The sequence below is a fragment of the Rutilus rutilus genome (assembly GCF_951802725.1).
Source record: "Rutilus rutilus genome assembly, chromosome: 18".
Classification (NCBI taxonomy): Eukaryota; Metazoa; Chordata; class Actinopteri; order Cypriniformes; family Leuciscidae; genus Rutilus; species Rutilus rutilus.
The window spans coordinates 3,867,620-3,889,387 of record NC_140231.1 but is presented as its reverse complement, the minus strand read 5'-3'; the positions used below and the strand labels follow the sequence as shown (position 1 = coordinate 3,889,387).

Sequence of the window (21,768 nt, the reverse complement as noted above, 5' to 3'; positions counted from 1 at the left end):
TGTATACTGTATCAGTGTAGACAGAGTCAGTCATTATAATCTGAACACACATCTGTATACTGTATCAGTGTATCAGTGTATCAGCGTCAGTCATTATAATCTGAACACACATCTGTATACTGTATCAGTGTAGACAGAGTCAGTCATTATAATCTGAACACACATCTGTATACTGTATCAGTGTATCAGAGTCAGTCATTATAATCTGAACACACATCTGTATACTGTATCAGTGTATCAGAGTCAGTCATTATAATCTGAACACACATCTGTATACTGTATCAGTGTATCAGCGTCAGTCATTATAATCTGAACACACATCTGTATACTGTATCAGTGTATCAGAGTCAGTCATTATAATCTGAACACACATCTGTATACTGTATCAGTGTAGACAGAGTCAGTCATTATAATCTGAACACACATCTGTATACTGTATCAGTGTATCAGCCTCAGTCATTATAATCTGAACACACATCTGTATACTGTATCAGTGTATCAGCGTCAGTCATTATAATCTGAACACACATCTGTATACTGTATCAGTGTAGACAGAGTCAGTCATTATAATCTGAACACACATCTGTATACTGTATCAGTGTATCAGAGTCAGTCATTATAATCTGAACACACATCTGTATACTGTATCAGTGTATCAGCGTCAGTCATTATAATCTGAACACACATCTGTATACTGTATCAGTGTAGACAGAGTCAGTCATTATAATCTGAACACACATCTGTATACTGTATCAGTGTATCAGCGTCAGTCATTATAATCTGAACACACATCTGTATACTGTATCAGTGTATCAGAGTCAGTCATTATAATCTGAACACACATCTGTATACTGTATCAGTGTATCAGTCAGTCATTATAATCTGAACACACATCTGTATACTGTATCAGTGTAGACAGAGTCAGTCATTATAATCTGAACACACATCTGTATACTGTATCAGTGTAGACAGAGTCAGTCATTATAATCTGAACACACATCTGTATACTGTATCAGTGTATCAGCGTCAGTCATTATAATCTGAACACACATCTGTATACTGTATCAGTGTATCAGAGTCAGTCATTATAATCTGAACACACATCTGTATACTGTATCAGTGTAGACAGAGTCAGTCATTATAATCTGAACACACATCTGTATACTGTATCAGTGTATCAGCGTCAGTCATTATAATCTGAACACACATCTGTATACTGTATCAGTGTAGACAGAGTCAGTCATTATAATCTGAACACACATCTGTATACTGTATCAGTGTATCAGAGTCAGTCATTATAATCTGAACACACATCTGAATACTGTATCAGTGTATCAGTGTATCAGTCAGTCATTATAATCTGAACACACATCTGTATCAGTGACATATCAGTGTATCAGTGTGATGAGTGATATATCAGTGTATCAGTGTCAGTCATTACAATGGTTCCTATTTGCTTTTGAAGCAACGCTCACATCCAGTGTAGGCAAATGTCAGCCGTGAAGCGACTGTGGGCGGAGCCTATGGTATGATGATTTATAACGATTGGTCGATGTCTTGCTCTGGAGACGGGCATAGGTAAATGTGTTTGCCCATGTGATGTCAGATCCCGTAATAACAAAACGAGCTGTTTTTGGAGCTTGATTAAATAAATGCTTTGTTTACAATGAAAAGGATGTTTTAAGATCTGAAACTAGCAGCATGACCTTTTATATGTCAAAAGATCGAGGCAAATTTGATTTCTCATGTCATGACCCCTTTAAAAGTGGCCCAGAGTTAAGTGTAGTAAAGCGAAATAAAGTGCATACCTCAGCTATTATTTCTCCATTTTCTGCGTGGACCTGTGCAATTCCTCCATGCTCTCCAAGAAAGGTGAAGATCTCATAAAGCTGTTCAAATATAAATAGAAAAATCATATTAGATATTAAATAGTGAGGTTTTAACAAGAAAACATAGCTTATGTTACAATGTGTTCAAGTGATTTTGATATTCTTAATCTTAGATGACATAAAACGGTTACTTGTTAGTTCAGATGAACCATACAAACTAAAGTCTGTGTGACTAAAGTCTAAAAATCAAGCCATTTTCAGTTAATAGAAGAATAATATTCGTAGAGCTTATTATATATTTAATAACTCATATGTACCAATATATAAATAATCATTAATAAACAGCAACATTCTTTAACATAAAATGAGGGGACATTCGTGAGTGAAGATGAAAACAAATTACTGTATTGAACTGATTCATTCAAACAGACAGCACAAAAAATGCCTCCACAAACACTACTTAAGACTTTTTATCCGTTCTACAGGCTTAAGACATTTGAGTGCTTTGTTAGGATCTTCAGGTCCCCTGTTTAATATGACTGACCTTCATTACATTATACCAATGAAAATCATTTTTAAGGGTCAGATCATAAAGAAATAACTCCCAACATCTGCATGTATTGATCAAACGAAAAGAACGTGTTTATCCACTATGCTCTCCACTTTTCTTCGGCTTACCTCACTGTTGCTCATCTGATAGAGGTCTTTATAGGCCATATACACCTGGAAGGAGTTCACTCCTATATGGACAGAACAAATAAATCAGCAAACCACAACATGAAACAGCGTTCACTATCAATTTTCACTTTCATAATGTTATGCGACTCTTATGCAAGTGTTTTTTGCTAGTTTCAGTCCGACACAATTATCATTTTCACGTCCTGCGCCACTTTGTTTAATTAGCAAATGCATTTGTGCCCATTTGTGCGCCCATGGGCTGCTGGTCTGAAAACGAGGTGTGTATTCTGGCGCATTGTTGGTGCGTTGCTATTTTGAGGAACTGAAATAGACTGTGCCATTGTCTGAAACCTGGTCTACAGTCAATGGCGGAATATTTTTAGTAATGTGCGCCTAAAGGCGGGTCCACAACGCGCGTACATTCTGCTTATTAAACACACAGGTACGCACAGCAGCACACAAACATGCCAAATATTAAAAATAAAAGGATTACAATGTAAAAGATCATTATTGTGTACATAAAGATATGGTGAATCCGGCTTGTCTCGTAGATGGTCTGCTTGCGCACTTTTACCTCGCGCACGAGCAGATCCGTTTGCGCTCTGGAGACGGTTTCGGTCTTTCCACTATCAAATTCCGTCATGTAAATAGTGAATCTGCCAAGGCGCGAGCTCAACTGGCATTTAAAGGGAATGGGAGATGAGACTCTGATTGGTTTAACCCACGTAAATTCCAAAACACACCCATTACTCATTAAGAGAATAGGGACAACCCTTTTAGACCATGCGCCGGGAGCGCCGACCATTTTTCCCGTCGTTAAACTAGCAAAAGTGGATTCGGACACGCCCTAAGTGCACTTGATCGTTAAAATAGGGCCCTTCTTCTCCAAGTAGGGTGGGGATTATATCCATCATTAATTGATTGGATGGTGAAAATACCAAAATGGACGTTACACAATAAGTATAAACTGATGCATCAAGCCCAGACCAGGGATGTGATGAAATTTGATTTTTTTATTTTTTTATTCTTCAAAAAACAATATTTAACTTAAAAGATATTATTTCAATATTATTTCAAATAAAAGAAATAAAAGATCACTCATTAATATAGATTTAATAAGTCTTTTCTTACAAACACTGAATGCTCTACTGTATTAAAAGCACAGTGCTCATTTGTTGGTTATACAGTAATGAAGCAGAAACAGAAATAGCTCAAATGACCAAGAATAACTTCAGTCAAAGCGAAACACATTCCCTATGGGATACCACACTGGCAGATGTATTTATAACTTAAGAAGGGATTTTTTTTTAGTATGCTGAACTATTTTCTGGAGCAGTTCAGAAATGAATTCTTACCATCTGGATGCTTGAATCCCTTGTTCAAGGACGTAATAGTAAAAGATCTCTCACCTTTCTCCTTGATGAGGCTCTCGACCTCTTGTTTGGTGCTGTCGTTCCAGTGTGTGATGTCCACATGCAGAGCGTAGTCACAGCATGTTTTCTCATCTGCCCATTCACGCCAGCGCTCGAACGCTTCCACCAAACTAGCGCCAGGCTCCGGGATCACATGATCCACTGCAGGAGATACATAAGAGAGGGACACTGTCATTTAGACGACCACACACACACCTAGGCTGCGTCCGAAATCACATACTCTCTTGAGTAGGTACTCATTTTGAATAAGTCATTAAAATGTGTTCTGTGTAGTATGAATGTAATCTGAATGTACTGTAATATTCGCCATGTTGTTACTGTCACGTGACCTGACAGCATCAGTTGTGTCGCTTCACTGCTATTCATAAATCCTCTCCCGTGGCCTCATGGGATGATAAAGTGTCCATCATACTGTATACACACTTCAGAATCAGACACTTCAGAAGTACTGTAGGTCATCGGGTCATTTTTTCCTACTCTTTTATGAGTACTGTGAATACTACTTTTGTCACATAATGTTCTTCGCCTACTATATAGTAGGGAAGTAAGTGATTTCAGATGCAGAGAGTGATTCGTTCATTTTGTGTTGACCGTGCATGCGCAATCCTATGGGTTCTGTACATGAAACAGTCTTTCATTCTTCCCGTCAATCCCATAGAGGGCTATGCTGTCAGTACCGGAAAGAGAAATGATTAGTTCATCTCTCAAGTCTTCAGGTCTATCATTCTTTTGTCACGTGACGTGATGTGACAGCGCTGGACACATAAATGAGTTAATAATTCCCAAACTTTATTATAAACAAGCGCATTGTCCGTTTTTTTTAACAGTTACATAGGGCCCTATCTTGCACCCAGCGCAATTGACTTTGTACACCGACACATGTATCATTCCTATTTTGCACCCGACACACAGCAGACTTTTCCCTCCACAGACGCACGTCGGTAAATTAGGGAATGAACTTGCGCTCCCGGGGGAGGTTCAGCGAAAAGAGGTGTTCTGGCGCAAACGTTCCCTGGTGCTATTTTGCAGTTTCAGAAAACAATTCCGCCACAGATCAGGAGAAACCTAGTCTAAAGTCAATGGCGCGTTCAGATGCTATTTTAAGGGCGCATGCTTAAAGGGAATGTGAGATGACGCTCTGATTGGTTTATTTCACGTTACGCCCAAACCACACCTATGAGTAATGAAGCTACTTCAGTTCAGACCAACCCATTTTAGATTTGCGTCGGGCGCAAGAGTCATTTATCCCGCCGGTATAATAGCAACAGCGCCCGAGACCCGTCCACAAAGTTACTTGCGTTTCGCGTTTGATACACGCATTTCAGAACGTTAAAATAGGGCCCAATGTGCGTTTTTGGTCTCAAATTATAGCTTTTTTTATTTCTTTCAATTTGCAATTTTTGGAATTTCTGTCATCATGGTACTTTTCCATATGAATGTGGTACTAAAGAGTTAGTAATGCTTTAATTTAAACTTTATCTATGATGGGGAAAATCATTTTGATAAAGCTATAAACTGTATATAGCCTAATAACAACATACAGTTAAGTCACTTACCTATGGAGTTAAAACTGAACGACTCGAGTCGAACCCGAGAGTATCCGGGACCGACTGCATAGCTCAGATTATGTGGCTGTCACGTGATGAACGAATGACTCGAACCCGAAGTCGATAGACTCGAGACGTGAACTAATCAATTCTGTATCTACAGTACCGCATAGCTCAGATTATGGGGATATGTCACGAGATAAACGAACGGCTTGGATCGGGAGGTGAGGAAAACTAACACACTGCATGGCCTGAAGACCCAGATAAATGAATTAATCTTTCTTGCATTGCAATTTTTTTCTTATTCTAAATGTGATCAACATTTGGCATGTAACATTTTAAATACATTCTGCTGAAATGAATGAAATGACGAGATTTGTTCATTTTGATGAACGAGATTCAAAGATCTGAGTCCGTCAAATGATCTGAACTTCCCACTACTAATATTTTTGTTAAATCGCTTACTGAAATGTGTGCTACTGTCAATATCTACTCAGATTTTTGGATTATGCATACCAACAAAAACCTTGTGGATTGCTCACAGGATAGTTAACAGTTCCCACGCTTCCTTTTCTACCAGGTCATGGCTTGAGTTGAAGGAGTCCACAGTTTCATATTTTCAGACAATTAGGCCAAGAACATATTTTGTGTGACCAACACATGTACTAGCATTTGGTTATTTTAGCCTCTTATTAGCATTGCAAACTGTGTTAATGCGCAGTTTAGAACTGGATGCAAGTATGCATAAACTGTTCCTGGCCTTAGTCATCAAATTCTCTGTAAAATGACACTGGATTAGTGTCAGCATTAGAGGAGGGCTTCTTGTGGTCTTCTAGTGCAGACCACAAAATATACTATTACTGCGCTCATAAACAGCTAATTTCACTCATATTAAAGCAAACCTGTCTAAACCACACTCTAAAGAGATTTAGCAAAGAGTCTCTCAGTGTTTTCACTACTCCTTCATTGTCTCTCTATTATCTACATGTATAATCTACTAAACATTTCCTCTGGGAACAAAGGGATCTGTGCAGCTGGTCTTTAACTCACTGCTAATGTTCCCTGTTAAACGCAGGGTTTATTATACAATAAGCCGTTCTTCTATACCAGCTGTTGTCACTTTTTCTTCTGCGGTGGTCAGAAAGAGCTGCTGTCTTTCCACAGAACTCCAGTTTCACTGTGGGCCGCGTACAAGAGTTTTGTGTGGTCTGCTGGAAGGCTACTATTGTTGTCAATGTTTATTATTAACACACACACACACACACACACGCAGACACAAACTTTCCCATGTCTGTGAAGCATCGACCTTCTACAGCTTTTAATGCACTTTACTGGGTCCATTAAAGGGATACTCCACTTTTTTTGGAAATAGGCACATTTTACAACTCCCCCAGAGTTAAACAGTTGAGTTTTACCGTTTTCGAATCCATTCAGCCGATCTTAGCATAGCTTAGCATAGATCATTGAATCGGACAGGACCATTAGCATCTCTCTCAAAAAAATGACCAAAGAGTTTCGATATTTTTCCTATTTAAAACTTGACTCTTCTGTAGTTACATCGTGTACTAAGACCGACGGAAAATGAAAAGTTGCGATTTTTTAGGCTGAAATGGCTAGGAACTATACTCTCATTTCTGCGTAATAATCAGGAAACTTTGCTGCCGTACCATGAGTGCAGCAGGCGTAATGATATAACGCAGCGCCTGAAAATAGTCCCCAGCTCAGTAACTTCCAACGTGACTGGGACTAAGTTTGTCTAACCTATTAGACCTATTTTCAGGCGCTGCGTCATATCATTACGCCTGCTGGACTCATGGTACGGCAGCAAAGTTTCCTGATTATTACGCAGAAATGAGAGTATAGTTCCTAGCCATTTCAGCCTAAAAAATCGCAACTTTTCATTTTCCGTCGGTCTTAGTACACGATGTAACTACAGAAGAGTCAAGTTTTAAATAGGAAAAATATCGAAACTCTTTGGTCATTTTTTTTGAGAGAGATGCTAATGGTCCTGTCCGATTCAATGATCTATGCTAAGCTATGCTAAAAGTGGTACCGCCAGACCCGGAGTTCGGCTGAATGGATTTGAAACCGGTAAGACTCAACTGTTTAACTCTGGGAGAGTTGTAAAATGAGCCTATTTCCAAAAAAAGTGGCATTACTTTAATGTGCTTAAACGTTCAAACCACCTAATTTCTTAACAAAAGCCTCCTACTGCATTTGAACGCTGCATGTAAGGTATACAGTATCCTGAATATTATATAGAGTTCTGGTTAACACTTTATTTTAAGGTGTCATTGTTACAGTGCAATTATATATTTAAGTACTGAGTAATATTAAGCAACTACATGTAATTAGTATAGGGTTAAGGTAGGATTAGGATTTGGTTGAGGGTTAGTTGCATGTAATAATGCATATAACAGATCTTACCGATCATGGTGGTTCCTCCAGCAAGAGCGGCCTTGGTGCCCTGGCTGAAATCATCCACAGTTGTCGTGCCCCTGAAGGGCATCTGTAAGTGGGTGTGGATGTCAATTCCTCCAGGAATCACCATCTTCCCATTGGCCTCAAAGGTCTTCACCCCTCCTGGTACTATCAAGTTGTCACCAATTTGCCTTAAAGTTGACAGAACATGGTTATTTTGCTAAACTTTTACATTACACTTGAATGAAATGTTATTGGATCGATGAAGGGATGACCATTTCTGAGTATGACTAATGCTTAGTGTTGAATAACTCATCTCAGATCATAAGAAAAAATATTGAAAAAATGTATTAATTAATCACATTATCAATATGATATCATTTAAAATACTATGAATAACTCAAAATCTTTGGTCTGCTAAATACAATTAATTATGGTAGGAAGCCATTTTGTTGTCATGTGAAGTGACCCCTGTATATTTTGGGTAATGGAAATTAATAGAATACTAAAAATATCAATATTTTGACCAAGTTGTTCTAAACCTGAATGGATTTCTTTCTTCTGCTGAACACAGAAGAAGATATTTTGAAGAAAGTTGGTAACCAAACAGTTTCTGGTCCCTATTGACTTCCATAGTATAGAAAATCTGGGTGAACTAACCCTTTAAAGGTGTGTAATATTTAAGAGGATCTGTTGACAGAAATGCAATATCATATACGTAACTATGTTTTCAGTGGCGTATAAAGACCTTACATAATGAACCGTTATGTTGTTATAAGCTTAGAATGAGGCATTTCTCTCTACACACACCGCGGGTCCGCTTACATCGCCATGTTTCTACAGTGGCCCTGAGCGGACAAACTCGTTTCGTCACTATGTTGTTCTTCGTGTAAAGAAGCTAGCTAAAGTCAGCGAATAAAACACTGACACAATGATGAACAAGTAACAATAATATTCACAATAACATATCGTTTTACTGAATAATCAAGTAAACCTAATTTCTTAATTTATCTTTGTAAAGAAACCTCATTGTGTAACTGGCTACTCTCTTTGCTGTCTCAGACGACGACATCACTTCCTGTCGGCCACCGTAACTTCTGTTGGGTGCAATTCGCAACCTCATCACTAGATGCCGCTAGAAATCACACACTGCACCTTTAAGTACCTTCAATAGGAAATCTGAGTTGAAAGAAAGTCACTTTACAATGCTTAAATGGAACAATGTTTTTGTTTTTTTTATTACACCACCAGTCATTTCGTTAAATATAAATGTTTGTTGAAAATTATATAAAAGTTCAAAAAGCTAAGAATTACATTAATGCAAACATTGTATTTCTTGAAACTTGGAACATGCATTTAAAATAATTTTGGATATTTTCATCATCCTAATTTATTTGCGTTAGTGACAACTATATGCAGTGAGGTCATAAGTTATTCTATTAGCTACCCTGTCATATGTACTGCAGTGTTATAAAACAGCGCCCTGTGCTACTGGTATCCGGCACTATCACTGCGTCTCCTCTGAGATCTTCTGATCAGTGTATGAGTAAGACAGAAGGAAGAGTGACCGATCATTGACCCAGAGAGTTCAGCTGCTGACCCAATATGGCTGTGTGTGTGTGTGTGTGTGTGTGTGTGTGTGTGTGTGTGTGTGTGTGTGTGTGTGTGTGTGTGTGTGTGTGTGTGTGTGTGTGTGTGTGTGTGTGAATGCAGCTTACTTGATGACTCCATCCTCCATATAGATGTCTGCATAGAAGGACTGGTCATCGTTCACAATACGACCACCTTTAATCAGAAGCCTCTCGCTCTGAGGAAACATAAAACAGAGAGAGAAAGAGGATGAGGATCAGTGTTGGGGAAAGTAATGTGCTACTTTATTTCATTACTCCCTAAAAAAGTAACAAATTGTGTTACTTATGGAAAGTAATGAGTAACATTACTTTTACATTACTTTTTCTCATCTAGGCTGGGCTTGCTTGTTGATTTTGTAATATTTTTGTCAAATTTAAAGGCCTTTTCATACCAAAAGAGGGCACCGCTCAAACAAACCCTTCAGCTGTGCTGCCGTTCTGGATTGAAGAAGACTATGACGCAAGAGAAGAACATTCAACACTCTTGCTGCGTCCCAATTCGCCAACTTCGAAAAAGTACATTCTTTTGAGTGAGTAGACAAGCTTCGGGACATACTATCACGTCATAAAACGCTTTTTCGCTTAGTTTCACGAATCCTGTCACCATAAACTAGCCTGTCAATCATCGTCACAGTTAACATCCTCCACATTCAATTGAATTAAATTTCCTACCGTATCGGAGAGAAAAATAGCAGCGCGTTAATGTGCCAGTCGTGGGTCTCATATTTTTGCATAATGACGCATTTAAAAGTTAATGACCAGACATATCTTTATAAAAGTTCACATTGTTGTTGCAGATTAAATATAACACGCATAACATTAAAAATTTTTTATCAGGTTAAATGTTGATTATTAGTCACTCGAACCCCTTTAACAGTTGGTTGCACACATCCACCATGTTTGTAGTTTTTAACACTTTTTATTCGTGTTTGTAGTTCTGAACCGAGTCCTCCTCCAAATATGACGGACACTTTACTATCCCCAAATCGGACTCAGCCTCCAAATGTGATTAAAGATACTTTTAGTATCTAAAGTCATTTTTGCTTATTGGTATGGTTGAATTGGATCACCAAAGGTCAGCAGCAAAGACATTGGTTAAAAAAGTGAGATTAAACACATAAAGTATAGATGTATTATTTAACATTTTTAATTAGTGCAGGTTTGAGTAATATTTTGCATTTTCAAAATGTAATACTTTTTCAGACTCCTCTGTAGATTTTTCAGACCATATTTAACATCTGATGAATATAATTATCAGTCGTGTTCATATAGTCAAGCGATCTCTAAACTATCGGCTGCCTGCTTCCCAACCCTGAAAATACCTCAGATATTCGAGCTGTGCCACGAAGAACCTCCGTCAGTAGCCGCGTTTCCATTACCCTTCAAATTGCGCAAATTGAAATTGAAAATTGAAAATACGCCCAATGGAAACACGTCAATTTCGCAAAAACTCCCATATATCGCAAAAAGGTTTTCACGCTCGCATGCGGTGGTTTTCAGGCAATTCGAAAAAGGAATATTTCGCAAAACTGAAATGGAAATAGTTTTTTTGCATTTACAGGTCACCTGATGTTCATTCTTCACATGTTTATTCTTTAAAGATGGCGCATTATGTATGGACAGAAGACGAGACAGTTCTTTATTAAACTATTCATTAATTATTCTTTATTAACTATTCATCCGAAAAGTCTGAATCCACAGTTCCTCTGTGAAATCGCGCACTATAACCTCCCAGAAACACCTCATATGTGCCGCTCCCAATTATAACAGGCTTTTCTTGCTATTAATGCTTGGATAACACGGCTACGTCTCCTTATAGTAATAATAATGGCAAGTGTGGCGGCTGGGATATACATAACCCTACCAACATCCGCCGCCATGATTTTTGGAATCACTTATCGCAAAAGAAAAAAATTACAATTTACTTGCATAACATCGGTTAATGGGAAATGGCGTCAAATCGCAATAGTTTTTTATCGACTTTTAGAAAATATCGCAAAAGTTTCGTGCAAATCTGTGTGTTTTTAACATTCACACACAAATTGGGTATGCCAATGAGTTCCATGTAATAAAATAAAATGAATAAGAAGAATCAAAGAAATATTGCATGAACAAATCAATCTAGTAGGAACCCCGAAGCAACATTAAATCATAGATTATTGAGCTCATATGGATCAGTGTAATGGTCTGTCTGGGGAATCATGAATCACAGCAGAGTCTCTGCTGGATGAAGGGCACAGACGTAAACTTACATTTCTAATGGAAAGAAAAGGCCTTAATGTCCTCCAGTGGTGAAAATCCAGCTTTTAATGTTGTTTATATGTCTATGTGGTGTTTTTAATGTGCTTTAAGACAAACCATGTGTAAATTCATAAGTCGACACCATTGCTGAGTGTTTTTTTCTCCTTAAAACTGCAGTGAACCAAAGACAGTCTCAAAAACACGCTTTGAAATCGCTGGTGTTTCTGACGACACAAACGACCTTGTAACCAATCAGAACAACGTGTGATCGTCAACCAGTGGATCTCTGAGCTGAGTGAGTGAGTGGAGGCGGGGCTCATTTGCATATTCATAAAACCACGTATACTAAATGAGGCAAGGGTGTCGAGTTACATTGAAGATATTTTAAGGCATGAAGACATTTTCAAAGAAAAAACATTTAGATATGTCATTTTGGTGATCAAAGCTGAGTTTGAAGGGATACAATTATTGACTAAAGAGGGACTTTAAACCTTAACATTATCAAAATTGATTTCTTCCATAGCTTGCTTTGTTCAAGCTTATTTAAAGTCCTTAAATCACTGCTATATATAATTTAGTCCCATCTTGAGGTTTTCTGGGTTGCTGTGTTGTTCATAGCTCCATCCATCACTTCAACTTAGGGTCAAAATCCCCAGTGTGACATTTTTCTGAGTAATCAGTTCATAAACAGGATGTCACTGCTGACACTTCAGTACTCAAAAAAAACAACGTAAGCTTGAACAGGGAACAGTCTGATCATTATTTTGACAAAGACAACTTGACAGGAACTATTTTGTGTCCAGAAACCATGACAGAGAACCAACAAGAATTTTGAAAGCACTACAAATCATGTTGAAGGGTGCCTTAACACTGTTCAGAGGCTCTGTTTACAGCTGGTATTAAGATGTGTTTTGGTCGATCGAATCACAAGTAGACGAGGGAGACACATTCCCGTTTACACTTGGTGTTTTAAAACGTCTCTTTTGTCCACTTTCAACCTGATTTCTTCAAGGTGAGGGTCTATGGGCAGGTAAATGTATGGAATTTTTCAGATCTTTTGATCTAATGGACGAATAAGCTCACGCAATTTACATAGGAACGCGATTGGAGACGACGGAAAAACACACTTTAGTTTCTGCTCTTATAGTCACAAGACCAGCCGAACGCTGTGAGTGTGTGTTAGAAATCAGGAATGGTGAGAGAACATTGTGCTGGGTACATTTTCTCTTCAAACCAAACTTGTGTCTTCAGCTGATAAAGTTTAAATCCAGTCTAGCTAGATCTCTTCTCATAATGTTCACGCATTCGGTCGGTAGACCGAGAGTTGACAATCTTTTAGTGGCTGTTTGAACACATTCGATCACATGAGCATTTACACTACGAAAGCAATCCGGTCTAATGTGTTTTTAACTCCCTCTTGAAGTGGTGAAAGTGGACGAGCTCAAAACGTTTTAGACCCGTTTACACCTGTATTTAGAGTCGTCCACTTGTGATCCGATCGAAACACATCTTAACACCAGGTGTGAACAGGGCCAGAGATCTGTATAGTGATCAAATTAAGCAATAAGGTACTCGAGGCTAGTGCTGTATCGTGAATAAGTCACGGCTGAAGGGCACAATTCTTATAGTGACTTGTTGTCACTTGGCAAAAAATAGTCCCTGACCGTGAACAGCAACAGAAGTTACATTACTACGCCATTAGATGTCGACAAAGACTGTCTTTATGAGTGAGTCAGTCAGAACCAAAGACTTTTATATCGAAAGGACTGAAACTTGTTGTGAACATGGAGAAGCAAGATACAACTGACAAATGACTAGCGTGTCAGGGCATGGGAAAACCCCTTAACTGTTAAAGAATTACAATTTTCCTTGATCTTTTGACAGTTAAGAGGTCGTTATACACTAAAAATAATATCCTCTAAGTTTCAAAACTCAAAACTTCCTTTTTATTCCATTAACAGCTTTTATTGAAACCAAGGCTAGAAAACGACAGGATCTAAAAAAGTGGAGACTTATGACGTCACAGGGCAGCGAAAGCCCGCCTTTGCAGAAGAAGATCAACGCCAACGTCTACATCACCGCGACTCTGGCGCCACCCACTGGCTCATTAGTGAATAGAGACAAGAGAACGAGAAAAGATCGACACAGGGTAAATAACATCACCTTCCAAAGGATCCTAATGCTAGGAATGCTTCAAAGAACGCTCCCTTTCCAATCGCCCAAGCTGTCAATCACACAGCGCGAGTTTATCTGGACACTTGCCAAAACTCGTTAATGAAATCAATGATACTCTTACACTGCACAATGAAGCTCTTGCTGTATTTCAGTATTTGCAATGTTATTTGGTGAAAGCATTCATGAGAGTGCAGATATTACGTTGCAATGATGAGATCTCTTCATTCACGCGATCAACAGGCTGTCATCTGCTCAATGCTCATCACTGCAACCTTTCATGTGATGGGGATAGATCTAAATATAATGCTATAATCAACACTTTTCACTATTCGTTAATCTCGATAGCTGTAATAGTAAAAATGTAGTAAAAGTTTTTGAGAGAGTTGAATATGTAATACTTGCTATTTCATATGCAAACATGTCAGCCAATCACAGCAGTGGGCGTTTACACTGAAGTCTCACAGCAGCCAATCACAGCAGTGGTCGTTTACACTGAAGTCTCACAGCAGCCAATCCCAGCAGTGGGTGTTTACACTGAAGTCTCACAGCAGCGAATCACAGCAGTGGGCATTTACACCGAAGTCTCACAGCAGCCAATCACAGCAGTGGGCGTTTTCACTCAAGTCTCACTGCAGCCAATCACAGCAGTGGGCGTTTATACTAAAGTCTCACAGCAGCCACAGCAGCCAATCACAGCAGTGGGCGTTTACACTGAAGTCTCACAGCAGCCAATCACAGCAGTGGGCGTTTACACCGAAGTCTCACAGCAGCCAATCACAGCAGTGGGCGTTTACACTGAAGTCTTACAGCAGCCAATCACAGCAGTGGTCGTTTACACTGAAGTCTCACAGCAGCCAATCCCAGCAGTGGGTGTTTACACTGAAGTCTCACAGCAGCGAATCACAGCAGTGGGCGTTTACACTAAAGTCTCACAGCAGCCAACCACAGCAGTGGGTGTTTACACTAAAGTCTCACTGCAGCCAATCACAGCAGTGGGCGTTTACACTGAAGTCTCACAGCAGCCAATCACAGCAGTGGGCGTTTACACTGAAGTCTCACAGCAGCCAATCACAGCAGTGGGCGTTTACACTAAAGTCTCACTGCAGCCAATCACAGCAGTGGGCGTTTACACCGAAGTCTCACAGCAGCCAATCACAGCAGTGGGCGTTTACACTGAAGTCTTACAGCAGCCAATCACAGCAGTGGTCGTTTACACTGAAGTCTCACAGCAGCCAATCCCAGCAGTGGGTGTTTACACTGAAGTCTCACAGCAGCCAATCACAGCAGTGGGCGTTTACACCGAAGTCTCACAGCAGCCAATCACAGCAGTGGACGTTTTCACTCAAGTCTCACTGCAGCCAATCACAGCAGTGGGCGTTTACACTAAAGTCTCACAGCAGCCACAGCAGCCAATCACAGCAGTGGGCGTTTACACTGAAGTCTCACAGCAGCGAATCACAGCAGTGGGCGTTTACACCGAAGTCTCACAGCAGCCAATCACAGCAGTGGGCGTTTACACTAAAGTCTCACAGCAGCCACAGCAGCCAAACACAGCAGTGGGCGTTTACACTTAAGTCTCACAGCAGCCAATCACAGCAGTGGCCGTTTACACTGAAGTCTCACAGCAGCCAATCAAAGCAGTGGGCGTTTACACTAGAGTCTCACTGCAGCCAATCACAGCAGTGGGTGTTTACACTGAAGTCTCACAGCAGCCAATCACAGCAGTGGGTGTTTGTTTACACTAAAGTCTCACAGCAGCAAATCACAGCAGTGGGCGTTTACACTAAAGTCTCACTGCAGCCAATCACAGCAGTGGGCGTTTACACTAAAGTCTCACAGCAGCCAACCACAGCAGTGGGTGTTTACACTAAAGTCTCACAGCAGCCAATCACAGCAGTGGGCGTTTACACTGAAGTCTCACAGCAGCCAATCACAGCAGTGGGCGTTTACACTGAAGTCTCACAGCAGCCAATCACAGCAGTGGGCGTTTACACTAAAGTCTCACTGCAGCCAATCACAGCAGTGGGCGTTTACACTGAAGTCTCACAGCAACCAATCACAGCAGTGGGCGTTTACACTGAAGTTTCACAGCAGCCAATCACAGCAGTGGCCGTTTACACTTAAGTCTCACAGCAGTGGGCGTTTACACTAAAGTCTCACACAGACACGCCCCCTTAAAACAGAGCTTTCAAATCAGAGGCTAAAATCAGGGTAGGATAAAAGCCTTTTATTTCTAAATGATGACAATTTTTGATGTAAAAATCATACTAACATTACAAGAGCACCCCAGGAAACATTATAAAATAATAAAATAATCCAGTTCATGACCCCTTTAAAAGGACAAGATATCGCAGCAGACATTCAAACAGATTTTTTATTATGAACATAGGACTGCCCTGAAGGAAAATGCTATAAATGCAGGTAATACACTCAAGCTCACTCGATCTCTCTCTCACAATACTCTACTCTACATGCTTCAATGAACAATATCAATGAGAGCATATGTTTACGTTGCTAAGAGTGGTTGCTAAGGGTGTTGTGTAGTGATACACAGAACCGTTGGGTGAAGCGGTCATAGCCTTGTTTTATCAGAATCAAGGACTGGAACTAACCGTTTTATAATCCCACATAAACCAGCACTGAACTATTAATTCATCAAAGCTTAACCATAAGTAAGATAGTGACAGACATCACTTTAAAGCGAGGAATATGCTCTAAATGCATGTTTCCTATGAAAGGCAACAACAAAGAGAAATCTAACATCATTCTTGGACAAGACCCTGAAGAATTACGGCAGGATGCTGACAAAGCAAAGATCTGAATGTGTGGAAAGTGTATTCGCTGTAAGGCACAGACAGTTCAACGAATGCCAGAGTCTAATCTGAGCCGCGCACACAAACAGGGCTGTCGTTTGTTATGTGCGTTTGGGGAGCGAGGGAGAACGCCGAGCCAAAGGACATTAAGGCGTGGAGCATTAGCCATGCTTGTGCGGGATAACGGGCTGGGATTGAAGAAAACCTCTCTGAATGCATCCAGAGCTGAAGTCTTGTTGCCTGGTGACCTAAATATTTACCATACGCTCATGAGAGTTTCTTCTTTTCTGCCAAAATAGCAGTCAAATCACTGCAACTTACTCATCTAGATACATGACCAGCCTTTATTACACTTCAACATGTCCACCCTGTCCTTTGACCAATCCTTTGTAATATGTACGGGGCCAGGCTCGACTCCATACTCTAAATTACTATATATAGTAATTTATACTATACACTATAATTTATACACACACATACACTATAAATATATATAGTATAGTATAGAGGCGAAGATTTTATAGCATGCGTCATTTTCACAAAAGGCTGACATTTAAATATCACATTTAATGCTAAAACACTTTGGTTGTTTTGTGTTGACAAATATGATTATTAATAAATAGGGCTGGGAAAAAATTAATCGCGATTAATCACATCCAAAATAAAAGTTTGTGTTTGCATATTATATGTGTGTGTACTGTGTATAATTATTTTGTATATATAAATACACACATATGCATGTATTTATTTTAGAAATATTTGCATGTATATACTGTATATAAATTTATGCATAATTTATATTATATATAAATATAAATAATTTATATATAAATAAATAAAAATCTTAAATATATACATGCATATGTGTGTATTTATATATACAAAATAATTATACACAGTACACACACATATATTATGCAAACACAAACTTTTATTTTGGATGCGATTAATCGCGATTAATTTTTTACCAGCCCTATTAATAATATTAATATTTTGTACAATTTTGGAAGAACTGCCCTTGGTTTAACAAATAAGATCCTAGTTGGTGCACATAAAAAGTGTTCACATCTGGAATATTACTCTACCATGTTCTTTACTTCTTTTTATTTCTTATTTATTTATTTATTTTGGGCATGTTCCATAGTAATATGGTATTCTTTTAATATGGTATGTAGCCTATATTAATATACTAATCGCATATCTCCATAGTATATTAAAAGTCAGCATGAACGGTGGTTGTGATAGTATTTTCTTCCCTATTGTGACTCATTTTGAGTGAAAGGGCTTCTCAAACAAGAATAAATGTAGGGCGGGGCTTGATTTTTGTAGATTAGGAAATGATTGGATGGTTGTGGTTTGCTATTGGTCGATCTCATGTGAGTGACAGGTTGCCCCGCCCTTGGGCCAGTAAACTCGTCATCAGAGAAGAAAAGAGATGTTGCTGCACGAGGGAGGTAAAGTTATTTTGATTAAAGATTATTTAGGAGGCACATGAATTTAAAAAAGAATGATGTGCACAGATAAATAATTAATAATAAATTCTGCAATATTCCATTAAAAAATAATTTTGACTTCGACAATTCTGATTTCGCAACTTCCATTTCATGCCTACTTTAAAGTCACCATGAAACGGAAGTCGCGATAGTCTTTTGTGATGTCTATCCAAGTGAAACAGCTTCTCAAACGGGGCGGGACTATCAATCGGGAATTATGGTGCGTTCCTCCTGGAAAGTTCGTATTTACGAGGTGGGAAGTCGTGTTTATGACGGCAGGTGCGTTCAAGTCACTTTCGTCGGAGTAAGATGGGGGTGTACTTTCTCTTAATTAATCACACAAAAATACAGCAAGGTTGTTAAACTCTAGTTCTAGAAAATAAAGAACAAAGAAATGTGCATCAGGTGTGCTTTGCTTTTTATGTTTTTAATTAATTTGCAAACTCTATTGTTACATATTACATTGTTATATTATAATGCCACCATATTTTGTGCAGATAATTAGCTTACTGTGCTGATATAAAAATATCACTGCTTAATACCTTTAAGTTAGTGTGGTATTCCGCCATGTTGTTCACTGACACACCCCTGACTCGTAAAGATCGGGAATTAAAGAAAATCCCGAGCTTCCCACTCGTATTTACGACATTGTGGTGGCATTCATGTGCGTTGAACTCGTAAATTTACGATCTTTACGAGATGACTTGAACGCACCATTAATTGCATCTTCGTTTGATTTTGCTGACAGAAAAATTCACCTCATTTGCATTTGGAAGTTTTTTTTTTAAAGAAAAATACAAGGTGCACATTTAAACCATTTGATACACTAAATTGCCTCATAATTTGGTTTCTGTAAGCGCTATCTTAGATTGTTCTGGGTCAAAGTAAATGACTGCCTGTGGAAACAGACAGAGAGCATTGTGTGTTCAGACAGTTGTGCAGGCCTGATGCTAATGTGCACAGATAGATCTCTCTTTCGGGTAGGTCACTGCTCAACTGTTATATTGATGTCTAGAGCATCTGACAGCACAAAACCACACCTCAACTCAGCTCTCACACACCACACACACGAGAAACCATGTTTAACAGCACTGTTCGGTTCCTAAGATGCTTTTATTTTACATTCTCGGCACCTTAGAGGCATATTTTCAGAATAAAGCCCGAATAAAGTAGTCAAATGTCGTGCAATGCATGTGTGCTTCTGAACTGCGCAGTCGAACAGCATCAGCACCACGAGGCAGAAGATCTCAGAGACAAAGAACATCACTGCACAAACCGCGACACTGCATTTCATCATTCAAAACATTACACGTTTCTCACCAACACCCATGTACACGGACTCAACCTTTAAAAACATCAGCTTTAAATCATGTTGTATTGTATGGTGCTATAGTGTGTGTGTGTGTGTGTGTGTGTGTGTGTGTGTGTGTAGTCTCAGTCATGGGCGTGATTTTCTTGCTGCAGTGCTCAACCCAACAACATTATTCCTCATTTATACAATATTCGGAAAGGATCAGAAGAAAAAACAACAATGTAATATTAGGCTACATGCACAACCACACTGTCATTTAATCCAGAATAATTATTTTAAAACGTCAGTCACTTTAATGCACTCTGAATATGATTCCTGCCAAAAGACATTTATTAAACACATCCCAATTCCTCAATATCAGCTTAACCCAACCATTTTTGACTCGACTGGTGCTTGGCATTTAATCCTTGCTACAGCTTTTGTTACTTATAAACGTGAAAATAAAAACCACAATATGCTTTAAAAATATGAATATGAATGTGTCAACTTACAGTGATCTTTGGGATATTCTTTTTGCCTTGGTAAGACATGATTAGCTCTCGGTTGATGCAGATGTCTTTATTCTGTTCTTTTCTGATGTTGGTGGTGGCGCACACTGGACTTGATTGTCTCTGCCGGGCTCCTCCCTCATGTCCTGCCGGGTGTCGTGTGTCATGTACACCAGCAGGAGGCGCCAACACCAGTGCTCCAAAGCCGAATCATTTACACGCAATCGGTTCCCTCGAACAGCTCGGGTCACTGAATCGGTTCAAAACGTGAGTCGCCTTTTCTTTCTTTTTTACGACATTACCAAGTAATAATAAACCACTCCAAGATACTGTTCATGATAGACGAGCTCTAATTATTTTAAATAATTTGAATGCCTTTGGCCTTATTAAAGACCATCTCTCATAAAACTATTTTTGATGGCTTAATGACAGGAATAGCCACCTTGTTATAGCAACTGAAAAGTTAAAAACACAAAGCGAGTACGAGATTAATATAGTAATAATTACACTCATATTACACTCAATTACAGTCTAGTACACATAATAGACTTTTGACAACCGGGAACCCCAAATACACCGCTTTGAGAACGATATGCGAACCGAAAGAACCGACTCTGAAGAATCTTTTGTTAATGATTCGGATGATCATTGTCTGCGTGTAAACGCTTGTGGCAATTCGTTTTGTTTAAGTAGTTTTAATGTTTTCTCTCAACCGTGGAAACACTCTAGACCACTAATGACAACTGATTCCTAACAATTACGATCAATTAACTAAATAAATCTGATTTGCCTACCCTTGTGAAAAAGAATTGCACTTTAGCTTACTTTTAATAAGAGTAATAATAAAAACTTTAAAAGAATATAGTAAAGCCTGGATTGAATGTAATGTTTTCAGACACTTGAATTGAATGTTATTTGCAATTAAATGGATATGTAATTTATATTTATATTTAATGCAATTAGTTGAATTTAAGATTTTTTGACATATTTAAGCCTTAAATACATCTATATTTGTAACTTCATATTTCTGTTATAATATGGTTAAAGTGCACTGCTGAATGTACTGACGATCCTTTATAGCTGTATAACAACGATTCGTTTTCTGTCGGTGAATGTATCCAAACTGTTGCTCACTTGTTTAATAAAACACATATATTAAAGCGCCCTTGGTGTTTCCATGGTTTCTACTAAATAAAACCGGAATGCGGGTATGATGTCATTGATAGGCGACGCACGGTACGTGTCCTGGTTAAAACTGCTGATTTCTCTACATTTAAACACTCTTAGAAACATTTGGGATAATGTAAATACCAAAAATCTTACATAGTGTGCCTTTAAGTGGCCTTTATTTCATTAATATTATATTATCTTAATATAGATTTTTACGATTTTATATGAACAACAAGTGCACATTCAATACAATTAGACACGTTTATTTTGCAGAAGGGAAGTTCTTAAAATAAATCTCAGATAATCATACAACTATAAACTCCTCCATGAACTGCTAAGGCTAGTTAGCTTTACTGTCTTTAAGAGTGAATGGTGTTTCAGTGCAGAGAGAGAGAATGCTGTATTTATCAGTTATTAAAGTGCATCTCCACCAATGAGCAAAGACTCATAATCAAGTCAAGGACTAGACGGGTCTTTCACAGTGATGGTGAACAAAAGAGGAGAACAGGAGAGAAGAGAGAGGAGAGAAGAACAGCT

General features: G+C 38.8%; 1 protein-coding gene across 1 annotated transcript in view; it reads right to left on the bottom strand.

The window, feature by feature from the left end:
* dpysl3 (dihydropyrimidinase like 3) overlaps positions 1-20,202 on the bottom strand; it is a 45,923-nt gene extending 25,721 nt beyond the window's left edge. The window contains exons 1-6 of the mRNA XM_084386432.1: positions 20,065-20,202; positions 9,627-9,715; positions 7,915-8,099; positions 3,917-4,081; positions 2,508-2,569; positions 1,809-1,889 (exon numbers count right to left, since the gene is read on the bottom strand). Coding sequence (XP_084242558.1) covers positions 1,809-1,889; positions 2,508-2,569; positions 3,917-4,081; positions 7,915-8,099; positions 9,627-9,715; positions 20,065-20,103 — 621 coding nt within the window. The 5' untranslated portion in view covers positions 20,104-20,202. The remainder of the gene's footprint in view (positions 1-1,808; positions 1,890-2,507; positions 2,570-3,916; positions 4,082-7,914; positions 8,100-9,626; positions 9,716-20,064) is intronic.
* Positions 20,203-21,768: the final 1,566 nt, after the last annotated feature.